The sequence below is a fragment of the Petaurus breviceps genome, unplaced genomic scaffold, assembly GCF_028583685.1.
Source record: "Petaurus breviceps papuanus isolate PSGF00001 unplaced genomic scaffold, PetGlider_PUasm1.0 582, whole genome shotgun sequence".
In the NCBI taxonomy this organism is placed as follows: Eukaryota; Metazoa; Chordata; class Mammalia; order Diprotodontia; family Petauridae; genus Petaurus; species Petaurus breviceps.
This window is the reverse complement of record NW_027186390.1, coordinates 492,827-513,476: the sequence shown is the minus strand read 5'-3', so window position 1 is coordinate 513,476 and position 20,650 is coordinate 492,827. Positions and strand designations below refer to the sequence as shown.

The following is a 20,650-nucleotide window of genomic DNA, read 5'->3' as shown; positions in this document are numbered from 1 at the left end:
CCTCATTAACTATAAAACTGTTATGAGTTTGTCCTTGCATCTTATACATTTTGTACATTTTAATAAATTTGCCTTTTCTTTCCAGAGAGAATCCTTATGACTTTGGAAACGATTCCGATACCGTGGACTCTCAAGTGGTGAGCTAACAGAAAAGAGCATTGTGTATTTTGGTTTGTGTTTTCAAACTCCGCAAGTTTAAAACCTTTTTACAAGAAGAACTTACCTATGTACAGTAGCCAGTATTCATAGTTAATTATAATCACTAAGTGTTGTCATTTCTTCAAGGCCTCTGATATATATTAACTGGAACATTTTAAATTTCCTCCTTCTACTTGTTTATTCTTCAGACTCATTTTATTGCATAGTTATTGGGGAAGAGTCTGACTATCCATAGAATATTAAACTAAATGTTTTTAGCATTAATCTTGAGTGTCAGGAAAAAAATCAGAGTTAAACTGAACATCCTCAAAATGTTCTATTAGTGGTTTTTCTATTCAGGATTATTCTAGCTACAAAACAACAAAAAACTAGCTAAATTCTTGTAGTACCAGGCTACTAGGAAGAGTATATTCAGCATCAGAGTTACAGCTATGCTCTCCATTCTTTGTCCTCCATGATAAGTTTTGGCTTGCACCTGTTTCATTAATGTAGGAAGCTCCCAGTGAGGAGCCTCCCTCTATCACTAGAGACTGGCATCTCTTCCAGAATTTAATAGATTTGCTTGCTACACCAAGAGTTTAAGCCCAGGATCAGACAGCCAGTATGTGTCAGAGGTGTGATTTGAGCCCAGGTCTTCCAGACTACAAGGTAGGCTTTCCTTTTATTATGCCATGTTACCAGGAAGAATAATTTTACCCAATTATACTCTGAGAGAGTCCATATGATTTTAAGTGCATCCTACAAAATGGAGAAGAGCATAGCTCCTACCTCTTGGGCGAGTAAAAAAATGACCTCTTTCTCATTGCCTGAATGAAAGGTCTGAGTCCAAAAAGCTACCACTGTGCTCAATATTACTATATTCTCATAAGATCATACACTTTTCAATTTCCTTTTAAGTTACTGTAGACTATTGCAATTATATGTGAGAGGATTTTGTTGTTAAAAAACAAACATCTTGTTTGATGTATGTTAGAATTTATCACTCTCAAATTTAACAGTGATTTAGGAAGGTCAGGAAAAGTGAGAAGACATTTCCATAAAATGTGAGAATCACATCAAATTGCTTTTGAAAACTGAAATGTGATTTACCTTGGTTCTAGGTTATTGAAGCAAAGCAGAGACTTCTCAGCCACAAAGAGTCATCCAAGAAAAAGAGGTGTGTTGTGGGCAACTCTTGTAGGTAACACAGGATTAGAGCTACAAAGAAATCTCAGAGAATCTTTTCATTTTACAGTTAAGGAGAGAGAAGCAGAGAGTGGGTAAACTGACTTTCTGAAAGCAATCTGCTTCTTACAGTTGGAGCCAAATTAAACAACTATTTAATTAAAAAAACCTTGGCATTCAAAGGTACATATTGACTAATCTATTTTGCATTATTATACATGATAGATTACCTTAATATTTCAAATGACCCATGATTTCTCTGGGGATTGGTACTCCCTCATGGTAGAATGAAACCCCTCCCTTCCTTGAGAGAGAGTGTCCAGGAGCTTCTGTGGCAAAAACAAAGTCATTCACTTGGTGCTGCCCGTTTGGTGATAAGCCTCTCTGAACTGAAGCACTGGGCCTCATGTCAGGAAGACCTGAGTTCAAATCCAACCCCAGATGCTTGCAAATCACTTATATCCTCATTTACCACCGTTTCTTCATCTGTAAAATGCGGATAATAGTACCTACCTCCTCCTTGTAGTGAGGATTGAATGAGGTAATAATTAAGTGCTTAGCACACAGTTTGTCTTCTTTTCAAGCAAGGCAAACCCTAAAGGAGGCAGATTAGCCACCAGTATGTACTGACTCCAGGGCCTGTGCTCTATTCACTGTGCCACCTAGCCGCCCCATCTGCCTTTATTTAACTGAATGTAATTGCCAGTCTAGTCTTTCTTCATCTACTTAAAGTATCATACTGGCAGTGTATACAGCAAAAAGGGCAACACAATTAGAGTGAGAGGACCTGCGTTCAAATCCAACCTCTATCATTAACTAAGTGACCTCGGACAAGTCATTTTGACTCTCTATTCTCTGTAAAATAAGATCAAACTAGATGGTCTTTAAGGCCTCTTTCAGCTCTGGCTCTATAATCTAGGGATCTAAACCAAATCAAATGGCATTGCAGGGGAGAGATTAGATATGAAATCAGTGATGATTTATCTGATTCTTAGAAACTGGGGGAGATAGCTATTTTAATCTTGAATCTATTTTAATTCTAGATTTTTTCTTTTGAGAGGAAATTTTCCTTTCAAAATATTTACCTATTTAGGTAAATATGATACTCTTTCTTTCCCATAGTCACAGAATCCCAGAATTTGAGAGTTGGAAAGGATCCCAATGGCTATCCAGTCTAGATAATCAGTGAAAGGATTTCCCACTATAACATACTTAAGAAGTGGTCAGGCACAAAGACCTCCAAAATGAGGGGAGTCTTCACCTCTTGGGGCAACTCATTCTATGTTAGTACAGCTCTAATTGCTAAGAAGTTTTTCTTGGTAATATAATCCCCAGAATTAAAGTTGCCTCATGGACACTGTGTAAATGTGGGATTCTGTCCACTCTCTAACTTAAATCAACTAGCATTGCCATGGCTACTTCCCCTCTTTGACTTTTAACTTGTCTTGGGTTTATTAATAAGGTAAATTATGCCACATTATCTTTTGGTGGAGCTTTTAGTTTTTTCAAAAGCACTTTTGCTTGCTTGACTTTATTTGATCATAACTTGCAAGGCTGATGGGGCAACTAAAATTTCCCCTTTGCCTGGTGAAGATGAGGCAGTGAAATGAGTTGTTTGTGGTCACGTATCGGCATTGGCAAGGCCAGACTTTAATTTGGCTTCCAGCCCCTGGGGTCCTTGGTCCTACTTGGAAAGGTCAGAATAACAAGAATGAAGTTCAGAAAAGGTCACAAGCAAGGCAATGTTGATACTGCTCTGTTAAATTACATACTAAACAAAACACTTTGTCACTGTTTCATATATAATCCTCTTTTTCTGTCCTTTGTGGAAATGTTTATAAGGATTATTCTGGTTCATAATACAACATTTTTTAAGGTCAGAATAAGTATATACTTTGTCTTCTTTTCAAGCAAGGCAAACCCTAAAGGAAGGAGGCACATTAGGCCAACAATATGTCATTTCTTCAGGGCCCCAAGGACCTAATCAAAAATATTTTCCATGGGGCAGCTAGGTGGTGCAGTGAATAGAGCGCTGGTCCTGGAGTCAGGAGGACCTGAGTTTAAATCTGGCCTCAGACATTTAACACTTACTAGCCATTTGACCTTGGTCAAGTCACTTAACCTCAATTGCCCTGCTTTCCCCCCTCCAAAAAGGAAAAATTAAAAAAAAAAAGAAAAGGGGAAAGGAGTTGCAAAGGTCTGAAGCATAGGCACTACTCAGAGAAGGTAAAACTTTGTGGAGATCTAAAATTTGACTCCTAAGCAGTCAGGAGAAAATACTGGGTCAGTGAGTGGGAGATAAAGAATTCAAAATTCACTTAATTTACAATTTTTGCCTAGGGACAGCTCTACTTTCAGCAGTTTCAAAAGCCAAGGAGAAAGTAAGTTGGTAAGTGCAGCTTATACCAAGTATAACTTCTGTTACTTATATAGTTAGTGAATTTTCCCCTCTGTAGGCCATATTGACTGCTAAAATTAATGACTTTTAAAATGGCATATCATGTGCTTCAAATGGATAATGTAGGAAGGAAGCAACGAGTTTCAGCATATGGTTTCTTTAATATCTCTTCACATTCCCTATCATTTTTTTAAATGAGAATGGGGCAAAAAAAAGTATAGGAATACATGTAATATTGTTTAAATAAATTCATTTGCAACAAGTTAGGGAGGATGATGGAAAGCTACGTTCAGTATCATCTTCAAAAAAAAAAAGAGGAACAAGAAACCTTGAAGGAAACAGTGAGTTTACAGAAAGTAAGATCTAATTGAGTTAGATACAAAGGAGAACAAAACTATATTCATTTGTATAGCAAACTGTGTTCATCAATGGGGACAACGTAATCACCACATTTGCACTCCAGCATCTTGCTTCCTTATTGCCTTCTTCATGTAAGAAGGTGGAAATGACCTCAAAGAGGATGAAGATGGAAAGAGCAGCTGGATTCAGACCAAGAAAGCAGCATGGTAGAGCAGAAAAAGTACTGGATTCAAATCCTGATGTTCTGATACTCGTGGAGTCTTAAAAGGCCTCCCATATATTGGGTGCACCCTCCATTGAGAGTTTATGGAACCTCACAGGCAAGAATTGTGTAAGATGAGAAAGTTTGGTTGGATTAGGATATGTACTATTTGGGGGGCAACTTTATAAGCATTATCTAATTTGACTATAGGTAACACTGCCATCCAAATGGTGCATATCCCAACCCAGTCAAAATGTTTCATCTTCATGGAGATGAAAGAATCTAAGACAAGGGGAGGAGAAAAGGAACAAGTATGTAAAGTATCTACTGTGTGCCACATTTCTCCCTATTTTCATGAGATCACAGATCCTTTGAAGTATGGAAATGAGAGAAGCCTGATAGCAATATGGAGTTTCTCTAATTTTCCCCAGAATGTACAACATTGGCTTTGAGGACTTTGGATAATTTTTCTCTTTAATGTAGAAGTGAGAGAAGACAGGAATATTGGTTCAGAAAGTTCCTTCTGTGGTTGTCTTCTTTTCTATTAATTTGTGTATAACTCTGTGTGTGTGTGTGTGTGTGTGTGTGTGTGTGTGTGTGTGTGTGTGTGTGATTTGGAGGAGAATTGGACCTCTCCTCAGCACAAATATGTCAACCCTCTGAGTGGCAGAAGTTAGTGACTTAAGCATAGTTAAGTGATTATGGTTAGGTAGCTAGGTGGTGAAGTGGAAAGAGTGACAGGCCTACAGTCAGGAAGACTCATCTTCCTGATGTTAAATACAGCCTCAGATACTAGTTGTGTGACCCTGGGCAAGTCACTTAACCCTGTTTGCCTCAGTTTCTTCATCTGTAAAATGAGCTGGAAAACAAAATGACAAACTACTCTTTGCCAAGAAAACCCTAAATTGAATCACAAAGAGTTAGACATGATTGAAACAACTGAACAACAACAAACAACAATTTTGTTGACTACAAGTCTAACATTCTACTGAACCATGCTAGCCCATTTGTGATGGTTCCTATAAGGTTATATTTGGTGCCACAAGAATAGCAAAGGAAAGGTTGTCTTTTTCCTTCAAAGTACTTGTCCTGCAATTAGAATGAGCATTCCTCAGATGATTAATGTTATAGTTAGAACATCTAGATTTCCCATGGGCACTTGGTTAACTGAGTCAAGAATAATTACTTTTCCCTTGTTGAATTATTCTTCTTTTCAAAATGTGAGTCTTCATTGAAACCTAGACTAAATGTTAGCTTCTTTTTTTGTTTTTGTTTTTGCTTTTTGGAGGGCAATTGGGGTTAAGTAACTTGCCCAAGGGCACACGGCTAGGTTGTGTGTGTGTGTGTGTGTGTGTGTGTGTGTTAAGTGTCTGGGGCCAGATCTGAACTCAGGTCCTCCTGACTCCAGGGCTGGCACTCTACTCACTACGTCACCTAGCCGCCCCTAAATGTTAGCTTCTTGTTATATTTATGAACAATACATGATTTAAAACCTAATATAAAGAATCACAAACACATTGATTATGTCATTAGTTTTTAATAGTTCTTAGAGGTGACTTCTTGCTGAAGCCAAACTCTTTACATGTACCCTTCATATGATCTCCTCCCATTCTTTCCACCAGATTGTTCCCATTATCATCCCTTCCTCTTAAAATTTAATCTCTTCCTATACACTGACTTCTTTCCAAGTTTCTTTTATCCTTAAAAGACCCTAACCATGTCCTCAAAGCTGTTGTCCTATCTCTTTCTTCCCCTTCTCAGCTAAACTTCTTTTAAAAAAATTGTCTACCCTTGGTGCCTCTATTTCCCCTCTTCTCATTTTCTTAGAAGCCCTATGTGTTCTAGCATCTGGACTCATCATTCATTGAAACTGTCCTCTTGAAAGCTACTAATCTCTTAATTGCCAAATTAACATAGTTTTTTTTTAATCAATCCTCATCCTTCTTTACCTCTCTGAAACATTTTACATCATTATTCACCTTCTCCTCCTGGTTACTCTCTCCTTTCTGGGTTTTCAGGGACATTACTATCTCTTAGTTCTGTTCCAACCTGTATGATTGTTCCTTCATAATGTCCTTTAATGGTTCTTCATCCATATTGTGCCCACTACATGTGTTTATACCCAAAGACTCTATCCTGATCTTTTTTCTCTCTCTACAATCTCTCACTTGGTGATCTTATTGGTTTCCATGGATCCAATTACCACCTCTATGTAGATGACTCATAGATCTATAGATCAAGCCCTTGTCTCTTTTCTTAGTTCCAGTCCTGAAGCATGAACTGCCTATTGGACATTTCCCAATTGGATGTCCCATGGGCAAGAGTGTGGTGGAGCCAGGCTGTACTGGCTCATGAGAGCTGATTATTAAACTTTCAGTGTGACAATTCATACCTCTTAAATGGGCAAACAGTACAAATTGGGGCTTTTTTGTTGATTGTCTAAATTTAAGAAATCTAGTTCTAAAATGTTAATAATTCAGATTAAACTTAAGTATTTCATATTTATTTTTCATTGGTTGTTAGTCACTTATCAGGACAACACTCATGCTTATAGGCATTTTAAACCCAATATGTCCAAAACAACTCATTATATTTTAGATATTAGTTAATATTTAAATATTAGAATATAAGCTCCTCAAAGAGAGGGACTGTTTCTTTTTTCTTCTTTGTATACCCAGCATTTAACATAAAGCCTGATATGTAGCAAGTGCTAAATAAACATTTCTTAAGTGATTTGTCAGTACTTATTTCACCTTGCCATGAAGAGCTAACATCCTGCATCCAAGATTGCTAGCACATAACTTTCAAGAACCTTCTAAACAGAACAGAGAGCTTTTTCTCTTTCCATAAAACTAAAGATGATATCTGCCTTCTAAAAATTATTTTTAAACTTTGAATTTCTTTTTGTAATTAAAAGGCAGAATTTTGAACTCAAGACTGTTCATGCAGCCTTTTGAGGAGTGAGAACATAGCAATTACATTCACGTTGCAAGTGTTTAACTAAAATTTCATTGTATAGCCATATTTTGTAGTAACAATCACCTGGTTAAACACTTTTTAGAGGAGTAGCTCTCTTGACCCTCCCTTCTGTCCTGCCTGTTCCCTATTGCCTCAAATGAGCACATCACCAAATAGAAAATCCAGACATCTTGAACATGTCAATGCCCTTACTTTGAGGGTGGCGATATGTTTTAGTATTCCATAGATGTTAATGATAATTTTCTGAGATTATATATTGAATTTATCTGTTTGTAAGTTTGATGATTTTAGGAAGCACCTGTTTTCTGAAAGTGATCATGAAACCAGCAGTGATATGAGTAGAAGCTCTTGGAACAAAAGCCAAAAGGAAAAAAACATTAAAACATATTCGAAGCAGAAAAAGCCAAGAGTTAGAAGAAAATTAAGAGGTAAGTTTAATATTTTACCTGTCTCACAAACCCCCTGTAAGCCAGTCAATAACAAGTATTTCTTTGGTGCCTGGTTTCTGTTCAGTGCCGTGCTAGGTACTGTGAGGGGATATGGATGCCTGTATTGAAGTCTCTGCCCTCCACCTTCTCTGTTTATGCACAATCAGCACATGCAGCAATAATAACAACATAATATAATTACCTTGTAACACCACACTCAGAACTTTAAATAGTATAGTTGCTTGCATGTTCTCTCTCCCATTAGAATATAAGCTCCTTGAGGACAGGGACTAGTTTTGCTGTAAGCACATAGTAGGTGCTTAATCAATGCTTGTTGATTAACTTGACTAGAATCATTAAGAAGAGGAGAAAAAAAAACATCCGTTAAGGCTATAGTACTCGAGAAAGGATTTGACAAAGAGATGGGAATTCAGTCACCCCTAAAGAATGGAAAGGTTTTAGATAAGTGGTGGGTTTTCTAGAGGTGGAGAAAAGGGCATGAGACAAGGCACGGTTACAAGAATGTGTGAAACAAGTGCTTATGTATAGTAAGGTACAGGTCGAATAGAATGGACTACATTGTGTTGGGAAGATAGGTTTAGATATGGAGGGCTTTAACTGGAAGAAAGAGTAGTTTGGAGTGAACGTGCTAAGGAGTAGATATGTAATAATGGGATTGGGAGTTTGTCTGTTACTTGAGAAATAAAACTGTGTGCTAGAGACCTGTTTTTCTTTTCAGTTTTGCCATTGTCACCCGCAAGTAGTGGTAGTGATTACCAAAAGGACAAAGTAAGTAGCTATGTTCCAATTTAACAGAAATGAAATAATAATTAAATTCTGATCACTGAGGATATAAACAGAGACAGAAAAATCCACACTCTCACATTCTAAGTGGGAAAGGCTGCACAGAGGAGAGGATGTGGCTGCAGGGTGGGATGAGTGTAAGATTTCATTCAGATGAATCAAATCCAAAATGGGAAAATCCATGGTCTTGTGTTCAGGTGAAATAACTGTGCGAACGAAGCTATTGAATGTGAATTTTTAGAGTATTCTGGTTTTTTTTAGATGTGAAAAAATATGAAAAACTGTGTCCATGTGTCTATGCACAATCAGCACCTGCCATATTCAGAAACTGCAAAGAATTCATAACAAATGCATTTAGAATGGATTTTGAATGTTAAAAATTCTGACAATTGAATAGCCCCAGGGACTTCTGATGAGTAGAAAGGTTATTAAAAATGTGAGTCATTTTCAGATGCTTACCACAATCTACCTTAATGTTTTTTAAAGCAAACATGATTATTTAATTACTCTTTCCATAGACTTCAGTGTCACAAGTAAAATTGATATGGATTGCAAAAGTTATTTTTTTAGTCTTTTTTTTTTTTTGCAGATTGGGCAAAATATCTTCATCCTTAGACATATGTTCCCTAACATGAATTTCCTTGGTGCTCCTCTCACATGCTAATGTTAGGGTGATTGTGTATTTGAGAGCAGTGGGTGACAGTGGCCAGCAGAAATACAATATTAGTGTTACATGGATAGATATAAAGCTGTCAGCATTAAAGTGATTCTTTGGCCACAAGATGACTTCTTATGTGCCCTTCCCTAGAACTTTGCTTTTAGGTTTTCAGATTCTTGCCAACCTTCAAGGCTATTTTATTCCTTAATACAATGAATGCTGCATAAATCTCACACAGAGATACCCTGTTTTACCTGTAATAATGCTATGTGAAAGAAAAGGTAGAGAACAATTCTTACCACATGGAGACTTGCTTGAGGTTGAAATTGAGAAACACCCAAACTGTGCCACTATAGAAAATCTTTTTACCATTTCAGTGCCTTAAAAATCTGTGCATTGTTAATTTCCATATGAGTTTTAGTGTTCAGCTCCCTACCTATAATGATTTTGAGTGACTAAGTCATTTTGGCTATTATAAATACACAAATTAAAAATAAGGAACATGTGGGGGCGGCTAGGTGGCTCAGTGAGTTGAACACCGGCTCTGGAGTCAGGAGGACCTGAGTTCAAATCCAACCTTGGACACAACACAAAAAGCTAGCCATGTGACCTTGGGCAAGTAACTTAACCCCAATTGTCCTCCAAAAAAAAAAGGCAGGAAACAAACAAAAGAAAGGAATAGTGTGAAGAAACACACTATATGCATCCAGAAAAAGAATTGATAAATTGAAGTATATGTAGAATAATTTTATACACACACACACACACACAACACACACACACATATATTATATGGGTACACACACATACATCCCATTTGTGTCTAATGGTAACCATCTCTGGGTGGGGGAGAGGAAAGATGGAAGAAAAAAAGGGAAAAAAAGAAATTTACATAATAACTTTGTTGTATATTTGAAGGAAATAGCAAATTGTACAAATGGTAGACTTGCAGTTTCATGTGCAATCATCTTTTTTATTGTCGTGTGTTAGGGAAATGCTTGTTTCATTCCATGAATTGAAAATAAAAAATACCTTTAAAAAAAGTTAGTGGAGGATTGTAATTTGAGGTGTCATTGCATATATACTTATAGACTTATTTTTATTCTTTGAACCAGATGTAATTTGAGATAAACATTCAGCCATGATATATATATCATTGGTGTGTATTTTGGAATTTATTTTATTTGAAAAAAATTATAGGAACCTATAAACCTTTTCTAAGGGACTTTAAAGGATGCTGTAACATTCAAGCAGCTTCTTATTGTTATTTCTGTTGTTCATGAAAAAAGTATCAAGGTGCTATTTTTAAAAATCAAATCAACTCTGTTTTAGGCCACACCAGTAGGAAAGAGGATCTCAAGGCAAAACAATGAAAAAAACTCAGACTTCCCTGTGTTAAAGTTCCAAGATAGCACAGTCTTCCTAACACCTAAAGATTCTGCAAAGAAGAAATCCTGTATGTACCCAACTTTGTTCTTTAACCCATTTGTTATACTTAATTGGATCACTGGTGTATGTGTTGGAGTGGAGAAGGGAGGGTTTTTTTGCCCTTTGTGTTATTTTCTGATTATCTTAGGAAAATGAAAGGATGAAATTCAGTTTTCCTTTAATATAATACCATTATCCTCAGCAGAGAGAAGGGCACTCAGTTTTTATTATAACCTTTGAGATCTGTTTGCATGGAAGGAAGTGAAAATGAATTTTTCTCCTGTTCTCTCATCATTAAAGCTCTATAGATTTTACTTGTCTTGAGCTGCAGGTGCCATTGACAGGTCTAAGACAAGCAAAGAAGAAAGGAAATGGGGAAAGGAAAGTTAAGAAAAGAATGAGATGGGTGGAAAGAGAATAGGGAATGAGGAGAATATGATTCACATTGATGCAAAGCCAGTGGTAAAGTGTTTCCAACTATTAGGTCAGATGGCACTTAGCAGCCCCAGTTCTATAGTCTACCTAACTCTGACCCATGGTGACTGAGTACCCTTGGCTTCCTTAAAGATAGGAAAAAATTATTTTTTTCTCTTTCTAAAATTCAAGCTAATATGTGAAAACTTTCTATCTGTTAACTGCCTAAAATCACTGTCTGATGTGTTTGTTTATCCTTTCTCTTTCTTGGCTCTAATTCCAAAGTCCTAAGTGTATCGCCATTTAGTGATGCATCTTCCCCAGAGGACTCTGCTGTCACAGAGGATTTATCAATGGTATGATTTAATTATTATTGATTCCTCTCAATATAAGTATTTTGATATAGTCACGTGCTTAACTTTAGGGGAAAACATGGTCTAGGGCTTTCTTTTTGGCATTTTTAATATAAAAGAGGCAAATTCATAGCTTCTGGTTTTTGTTTATTATTATTATTAATTATTTTGTTTTTAGGCTGCAGCTTCCAAATCCTCAATGGAAAGTCCCATCCTGAAGCGAAAAACACAAAATGTGGGGGTATCAGGTAAAATCAATGAGATATAATTCTGGAGGATTATTTTTAATGTATAATGCTTCTCTCTTAGGTTGCTTTATCTACCATCACTCATATACAATTGTCCTTGGGCCCTGGAAGCACCAAACTACTTATTTTCTTACTGCAACCTATTGAAATACAATTGATAAGATGAATTTGACCTTACTTCCTCAGTGAGTGTTTAATGGACTGAACTTACCAGGCAGGTCCACTTCCTCTCTAGACCCTTGGGAGCTAGTATATCATGAACAAGGATTATATACTCAAAGCTACATGGAGCCTCTGTGATCTGCTCTAGTTTAACTGTGCTGGTTACAGAGGATCCAAGGCACATGAATCAGTTCTGGGGCTACTTTAGAAACTTAGAACAAGAAAGACCAGTGTATCCTGTAGTCAGACTAGATGTACAGGTAAATAGGGCCTGGAGTCTACTTAGGTTCCTGGGAATCCTTTGGGTTTTGGATGGGAGTTGACTGTGATGATGGGAAAGCCAAATAATGCTTAACAAAGGGTACCTATCTTGTTGTAGATTATCTCTCTAGCATTCAGGATAATGCTGGGCATTGTCAGTTAGCTTGTTGTTGTTTTTTTTTAATACTGTATTCATGGATTTCCACATCCTTCTTATTTCTATACCCATGTACTGTTCTCTGTGTTTATTACACTAGTGTGGTATTTCTTAGCTGATAGAAGGGGGGAATTTACATAATGGCACACAGCTAAAATGTAAAAATAATTAAAAACCATGCAAGTTTAAACTTGAACCCACTAGATATCTTTTTGGCATCTTATTTGATTACCTTTTGGATATTTAATGTGAGATAGAAAAAGAAATGTATTTGTCATAGAAAAGGGTAAATTAGCTACCTCTGATCCAATTAGTATTTATTTGTTCTAAAAGGTGCAATGGAAAGAATCTTGGATTTGGAGTCCAGAACCATTTTTAAATTCTAGTACTGCCACTTACTGGGTGTGTGACCATGTTCAAGTTATTAACCTTATTAAGCCTCAGTTTCCTCCTTTGTAAAATTGGGGTTGATAGTAACTTTCATGAGGTTCACATGACACAACATACTGTATTATTTCAGTCAATAAGTAATCCTAGAAATTTAGATTTGAAAGACACCTTTGAGATAATTTAGCCTCAAAATTCCAGAGTTGGAAGGGACCTCAGTGACCATAGAGTATAATTCACCCCCTAAAAAGAATCCCTCTTATGCCATGTCTCCTGAGTGTTCACCAGTGTTTTTGACTGCTATAGCACGCTGCTGACTTACTAATTTGGCATTGGGAACATGGGGAAAGATGAAAAGCTAAAATATATCTGGTCTCTTTCTTTGAGGATCTCAGTCAAGGACATGAGGAAACCACTGTGTGACTTCTCTGAAACTTTTCTCTGTATTCAAATGGAATCTATAGAAAATATTTGATTTTTTAGGAAATATATAGTACTGAGCAGGTTGTAAAACTATGGAGCTTGTTGAGGAAATTGATAATAATTGAAGAAAGGAGAAAGGAGTAAGTTAATTAAGTGAATTAGTATCTTGGCTGCTAAAGTTATTGTTTTCTAATTAGAAGAGAATCACTATGGGATTGCATTCAGTGCCAGAGAAGAGAGACTATTCAGGAGGCTATTATAATAGTCTATATAACAGACGAAGTGGGGTAGCAGTGGGAATAAAGAGAAAGAAAGAGATACAAGAGCTATTTGGAAGGAAAAACAGAAAGGGGAAATTAAAGGTAGATCAAGAAAAGAGAAGCCTGGGTCCTTGACCAAATAGTAGTAATATTGACAACAATAAGCAAATTAAGAGGAAAGTTAAGTTTTGTTGGGAGAAGGGTAGCAAGCAGTAATGGAAATGGTGATGCCTAATTTTGACCAAGATGGCTATAAGGTGACGGTAGGACATGAAAACAGAAATGCTTAGCTCGAGTTGTAAGGCTCCATCTCAACCAAGAGCTGGATTTAACTCATGAAGAATCATGTGGTCAAAGACTCTCAAAGGTCATAGAGTCAAACCTGGTCCAGAATCTTCTGTATGACTTGCCTGACAGGTGTCATCTCACTGCCATCTGAAGGCCTCCAGTCGGGGAACGGAATGCCTCCTAAGGTCACCAGTTCTGCTTCTAGATAGATGTTAAGAAACTATTGTGGGACATCCTTTAAAACTGTTCTATATACTTAAAACAGACCTGAATTTCCTCAGGTAAAAATCTTCATTTGCTTCTCTGCAACTTCTGTCCCATGTTTAGTCCATGCCTAATCTGCCTTCCATGTCATAGCTCTTTCTAAGGGTGACAGAATGGTATAGTGGGGGAAAGTGCCAGATATGGAAATATAAGACCTGGGGTCAAATCTTGGCTCCTTCATTTATTACCTATTTGATCTTTGGTTCCATTAGATTAAACTCAGTTGTTTGGATTAGGTGTCTTCTGAGGTCCTTCCCAGGTCTAAATTTGTGAAACTCTACCAAGGAATGATTAAAGCCCATGTTCATTATAGCACTTTCTTTACAATGATCCTTTGAGAAATAGTCCTATTGTTATTTTCTATGCTCCCATGATCCTAGAAGCCAAGTCTATCCCATATAATAATCCAAGGATGTTTCATTTGTAAAGAGCAAAAAAGACCAATGTTATACAGTGTGGTTTCACTTCTATGTGTGTAGTGGAGGGGATCCCATTTTATTGACTATAGGGGCAGCATCAAACTGAGGTTTCAGTGTATTTGTACTAGAATGGGGGACTTTGTAGAGCCAGCTCTGGTAATAATAGCTGATATTTATAAAATCCCTACCACATGCCAATCACTGAACTAATTGCATTACAAATATTATCTTATTTGATCCTCTTAATAACCTTGGGAGGGAAGTGCTATTATCCTCATTTCTCAGGTGAGGAAACTGAGGCAAACAGATGTTAAGTGACTTGCCTGGGGCCACACAGCTAGTAAGTGTCTGAGGTTGGATTTGAACCCAGGTATTCCTGACTCCAGGACCAGTGCTCCATCAATTCTAACACCTAGCTGCCCCTGATAGTAAGTAGTAGGTAACAGGGTGTCCCTTAACTCTAAAGGCTTTATATGTTGCCAAACATTTTTCTGTCCTGTTACAGTGCCTGAGATTCCAGGTTACATTCCTTTTGGGTTAAAACATTATTTCTCAAAAAGCACATTTTGAAATGAAGGTTTTATTTGGGAGGATATAACAATAATAAACATTTTTGTCATGGAATTATACAAACACTTAAGATTTCAGCCCTAATGTACCATCTAGCTGAACTTTAGTAAATGGTAAATTTAGTAAATTCACAGTCACAGAACTCATCAGTGATAGAGCCATAATTGGAAACTGACACCCTGGTCCATGGCTCAAAGCACACCATGGATTATTTTCCATGAGAACTGGTATATAGTATACTGGATAAAGAGCTGGCCTGAATTCAAGCCCCATCTCTGAAATTTGTGTGCTGTTTGATTTTGGGAAAGTCATTTTGCCTCACAATGCTCTAGGCAAATCTTTAAGGCTATAGGCCACAGAGAGGGTGCTATCCTACATGGGAAGGGGGAGTTCCTCATTAGGAACTCCCTATATTGAGCAAATCCTGAGTGTAAACTGTGAGGTCTGGCCAATGAATCTCCATCATTAGAGTCTAAGTATTGAGCTTCATTTGGGGGCTCCAATTTAACAGGTGCCATCTAGCAAAGGGAGTGGGGTGGGGAAATGGAGCATTTGTCAGGTTTTAAATAGGAGATGAGATTCAGAGCATGGGGTATAGCCTGGGAGGGTACTTGGGTAGGTCACTGCAGTAAAAGGGTGGAGGTAGACTTCTAAGGAGAGATGAGGAGATAACTGGGGAGAGAAAAAAAAGAGATGGAGAAACAGAAAGGAAAAATGAAAGGGGTACTAGAAACTATTTACTTTGATTTAGCCCAAAACTGGTCCTAAAAAGATTCTTTTAAAAACATTATTAGTTGGGGCGGCCAGCACCCACTCCAGTGTTGGGATGACCTGGGGATCAAATCCTGGGCTAAACACTTAGCACCCACCCAGAAACACCTGGCAGTGTAACCTTGAGCAAGTTACTTAACTCCGATTGCTTAAAAAAAAAAACCACATTATTAGTTACTTAAAAAGCAATTATTATGCAGACACTGCTTTGGTTGCTGGAGATACAAATAGATAAGCAAAAAGGAAGAGAACCCCTGCTTGCAAAGAGCTTACATTCTGATGGGGAAAGACGACACATAAAAAGAATCTGAAAAGCTGGAAGCGGTACTGACTTAATGGAACAGTGGCAAGATCTATAGTCAACAGAGCTGAGAGAAAGAATGAAGAATGGATGGCCTGGGACTCTTCCCCAAAATGGAGATTCTGGGAGGAACTCACCAGGGAGGGGGAGGGAGATGCAGAGTGGAGGGATGTTCCAGGGTGAGGACACAGATGTTCCTAGCTCTGTCAGTCTTCACCTTTGCTAAGCAGATTGTTTCCTATTTCTGGGGAGAAATATTTTCTATGTTTCTCTTCTCTTTGGGGATCACTGAAATGTTTTTACTTCCCTTGGTCACTTTAAATCAGGCGGCATGGCATAGAAACATAGAATGAGTAGTACTCAACACTTTCTCTTGCAGTCGGTCAGTTTGTTATTGTTTCAGCAAGGAGAAAACTTGGACTTGGGGTAATGTGATGTTTATGGAGCTTTCTTTGCCTTTAGATTTATCAGATAGTACTTTGATAAAGCCAAAACAGCGAAAATTAGAAGAGGGCCACACACCATTTTCCCCTGTTGCCTTAATGCCTGGAGAAAACCCCGTTCCTGCAGGTAACATTGTACATATAGCAAAGTTAAAGGTAAAATGCTAGTTATGTGTTTAGAAAGGCTGACTCTTGTTTTTTTTAATTTTATTTTTCAAAGAACAAAAATTAAGTTTTTCTCTTTTCCACTTCTAACATTGAAAAAAATAACAACCAAAAACTTTTGTAAAAATATATAGTCAATCCAAAAAAATAGGACATGTCCAAAAACTATGTCCATTCTGCATCTTGCATCCATTACCTCTGTCAGGAGGTGGGTAGTAAGCTTCATCTTCAGTGCTATGGAATCTTCTTTGGTCACTGAATTAATCAGTCATGATTTGCGTTTGGGTTGTATGTTATGTAATAGCCACATGGTAGATGTTCAGCAAATGTTTGTTTTTAATGCAAATTTTTTACTGTGTCTTTCAACTTATTCTAAGAAATACTTAGCCTCACAGGTCATACCAGACAATCTAGGAGAGCCCGCTGTCATCTCTACCTTTGAAAACTTTACTAATGAATTGAAGAAAAAATTTGAGGTAATGTGACTTTTGACACTTTGGTGAATTCAGTAGAATCTAGATTTTCCTTCATTGATGCAACTCACAATCCTTTTCTAATTATTTATGGACCGTCTTGGCCAACTAACCCATGACTTTCTGGCTAATATAGTGTTAAGCCCCTCTGCGCTAAGATGGCCATTGGGTAGATAGGAGCACATTCTCTCACTAGGCCAGCACTGTAAACCTGTCCCACGTGGTAGGATGACCAAAAATTTTGTTCCGTTGATATGGCCTTTGAGAGCCCAGGGTCACCTTTATATCATGATGAAACTGTCCTGTAAGACTTTAGTGGAGGTTTACAAAGTCATGCATTATTATAGTAAAAGGTTGCAGGGACTGAACAATGACCGGTTCCAATTTATTTTGTAATGCCTAATTCTCTGTACTCACTGCATGTCTGTTGAATAGTTACTTGAGTTTGAGGGGGAGGAATAGTAGACTTTCTCTGATCCACACACATAATCACCCAGTTCCCTCTCAGACCAATGTCATCCATTTTAGGAGGACTATAGACAGAAGCTAACTGGAGCCATACGAGTGAACTCTCGTCCACATCCTTATTATCACTGCAGTCATACTGACTAAGTTAATAAAAATGGATGATTGTTGCATGCTGGCAGGAAAAAGGGATTAGCAAACACAAAAACAATATTCAGGAGGAGAATTGATAAAGTAGAACAAGAAGAGAGGTGATTGGGGAGAATGGTTATGAGGCAAGTTTAAAGAGGCAGATTGAGAAGTGGAACACTTTGGAACCAAGAATAAAAGCAACTCGAATCTCTGTAAAAATTGCTCACTAGTGTTAGATAGGAGTCTTTGATGTTTTATTGCCTCTTAAAGGGCTTGCCCACAGCAATAGGTAATTTTCTGGCCTCATGCTATATATGGCCAATATATTAGTCAACAATCACAACAATCTTTGAAAACCTTTGCCATTTTTCTTAACAGCAACTCAAAATGTTGCTAGCATTTTAGCTAAATGTACTGGAAATGTTTTCAAAGGTCCCTTTCAATGTTAAAATGCTATCACTCTGAGAAAATTGTATAAGTTAAGACAGAGTATAGTCTTTGACAGCATGTGCTGATGAAGTGAAAGTGCGTCTTCTATTGCCATGTGCTGTTCTTGTCCTCACTAATCAACAGTGCTATCAATCAGCATTCTGGCATCATCCCTTTAAATGAAAACATGATGCTTTTAGTCATATTTTGCCTAGCTTTTAAAAACATTTTTATTGATTCGTTTCCACATTAATTCTTCTACCTTCCCACCATCCCAGAATCCTCCTTTTCAATGAAAAAAATTATAACGTAAATCTAATTAACCTTTTGGTTATGATTCAGTCTAGGAACAAGGAAAAAGACACTTGTTTCCAAAATGCTACGAAAGCATCTGAGAAGTTAGCCCTGCTTTTAAACCAGATACATCAATGTAGGTAAATACTCATTAAATTGAACAAGATCGTTATGAGTGCAGTGGCCACTCAATTAGGTGGTGTAGAGATTGAAAGCAAATTGAAGAAATCTGTGACCTTAAGAAACTTTCTATCTCTACCACATGGTAGTAGTTATTTATCTTTCTTCCCTTCTTTTCCTCATTCTTCCCTCCCCCCTTTTTGTTTTTCTGCCCCCTCTTTTTCTTATTTCCCTCCTTTTTCTTTGATGCTCAGACTTTAACACCCTGGCAGTGTGACCCTGGGCAAATCTTTGAACTTCTCAGTGGTTTAAGTAACTCTCAAGAACTGCACATTGCAGAGGGGGGGCCAAGCTGCATTGGCAAAGGGAATTTTCCTCATCCAGGAATTCCCTATATCAATGAAATCACAGGTCCTATTGCTATCCTTACAAATGATGACTCTCTGGGATAGGAAGTAGGGAGGATTATGTTGGGAAAGTAGGTAATATAAAAAAAAATCAATAAAATTTATTTGAAAAAAATTACCATCTTTACTGAATTGAAAAGAAATTGTTTCTGGACTGGAGATGGATAAGAGTTGGAGAGGACTGTGGTATGCACTGCTGATAGCCCAACTCCATCAGAGCACTTACATGTTTTTTTGGACGTGACCTTAAAAAAAAAAAAAGACAAAGCAGCAGATAAGGTAAATTGAAGTGAGCCTTAGAGAGGCCTGTCTTCAAGGAGGAGAATGGCATATAATGGCATAAGACAGAAAGAGTGATAGGGGGTATTCTTAAGAGTAGAGTTTGGTAGTATTTGAATAATGCTTTTAGGTACTTTTCCTTAGCTTTCATGTTTTGTCACTTTAATAAAAATCATACAAAGTGTATAGAGCAAGGATGATAGTCTCCATTTTACTGTTGGGGAAACTGAGACATCAAAGTTACTGGCATCCCATAAAGTGACCAATGTGCTACTAGAATACAGGTTTCCTGATTTCTAGGACATGGCCATTAGATAAGACTTTATGGCCTTTTCCAAATCATTTCATCCACCTTCTAGCCACTGTCTTTCTCCCACCCCTAATCAGACTGCGCCTCCATGAACCTGGACTCTGACAGGTGATATTTTACTTGTATGGGACTTGGTCACCATGGTATTTCATTTCCAAGCCTTGTTCTTCCTCTATTCTGAATTCTAACCCCCCTGTATATAGCCTTCCCCATTAAAATGAACATGGTTATTTGAATTAGTATCCCCAGTATTTACCACATAATAGACATTAAATACATTTTCATTCATTCATTTATTCTTTTAGAGGAAGATCTCAATATTTTTAACATAAGCCATCAGGAGCCAATAAAAGATTAAGAAAGGAAGGCTTAGTTCCTTGCATAAATGGTAGGTTCTCAAGCTTTGGTACTGAGATAAGGCAAAAACAAAACAACTTAACAATTGGGGACAATTTGGGAGAACAAGTTACTCTGAATAAAGTCAGTCAATCTGCTAGCATTTACTAATTCCCAACTATGGGCCAGGCCTGCTGCAAAGTACTCAGGATACAGAGAAAGGCAAAAACCAGTCCTTGCTTTCAAAGGTCCCCATAGTCTAATGGGGGAGACAACCAAAAATAGCTATGTAAAGGACACTATATGTACAGGATAAAGAGATAATCTCAGAGGGCAGGCACTAGCATTAAGGAGGACTGGGAAAGAAGATGGATTGTAGCTGAGGCTTGAAGAAAGCCAGGGAAGTTGAGAGGTCTAAATGAGAAGAGAGAGTTCCAGGCATAGGGGGCAGTCAGGAGATGGAGCTTCTTGCATAAGGGGCAGCAAGTGACCAATGTGGAGTCCACTGTCACTGGATCGCAGAGTACAGGAAGAAAAGAAAGGTGCAAGCGAAGGAGGGTCCCAAAGTGAGGTCCTTATGATTGACGCTAATGGATTTTATTGAATAGGGGATAATAGGGTGAGACGGGCACTTTAGGAAGATCAGTTTGACTGTTAAATGGATTTAGGAGAGACCTGAGTCAGGCAGAGCCACCATGAGGCTATTGTAATAGGCCAGGTGTGAGATGGTGAGGGCTTTCACTAGAGTGGTAGCAGTGTCAGAGGAGAGGAGGGGCCATATTGGAGAGATGTTGCAAAGGCACAAAGTGACAAGATAATATGCTTATTAGCCACATGTTAACAGTTTTTAGTAGAGAGGCTTTTTTAAAAGCATGAAACTACTTCTATTTCCCTTTCTCTCAAGTATTTAAATGGATCTGCCATCAATTTGGGAGTTTC

The 20,650-nt window shown here is 37.7% G+C and overlaps 1 protein-coding gene across 1 annotated transcript in view; it reads left to right on the top strand.

Moving 5' to 3' along the window:
* SYCP2L (synaptonemal complex protein 2 like) overlaps positions 1–20,650 on the top strand; it is a 72,336-nt gene that overhangs the window by 44,203 nt on the left and 7,483 nt on the right. Inside the window, exons 22-32 of the mRNA XM_069103489.1 lie at positions 86–137; positions 1,260–1,315; positions 3,664–3,712; positions 7,540–7,690; positions 8,430–8,479; positions 10,485–10,608; positions 11,280–11,350; positions 11,526–11,595; positions 16,321–16,428; positions 16,854–16,942; positions 18,308–18,399. Coding sequence (XP_068959590.1) covers positions 86–137; positions 1,260–1,315; positions 3,664–3,712; positions 7,540–7,690; positions 8,430–8,479; positions 10,485–10,608; positions 11,280–11,350; positions 11,526–11,595; positions 16,321–16,428; positions 16,854–16,942; positions 18,308–18,399 — 912 coding nt within the window. The remainder of the gene's footprint in view (positions 1–85; positions 138–1,259; positions 1,316–3,663; positions 3,713–7,539; positions 7,691–8,429; positions 8,480–10,484; positions 10,609–11,279; positions 11,351–11,525; positions 11,596–16,320; positions 16,429–16,853; positions 16,943–18,307; positions 18,400–20,650) is intronic.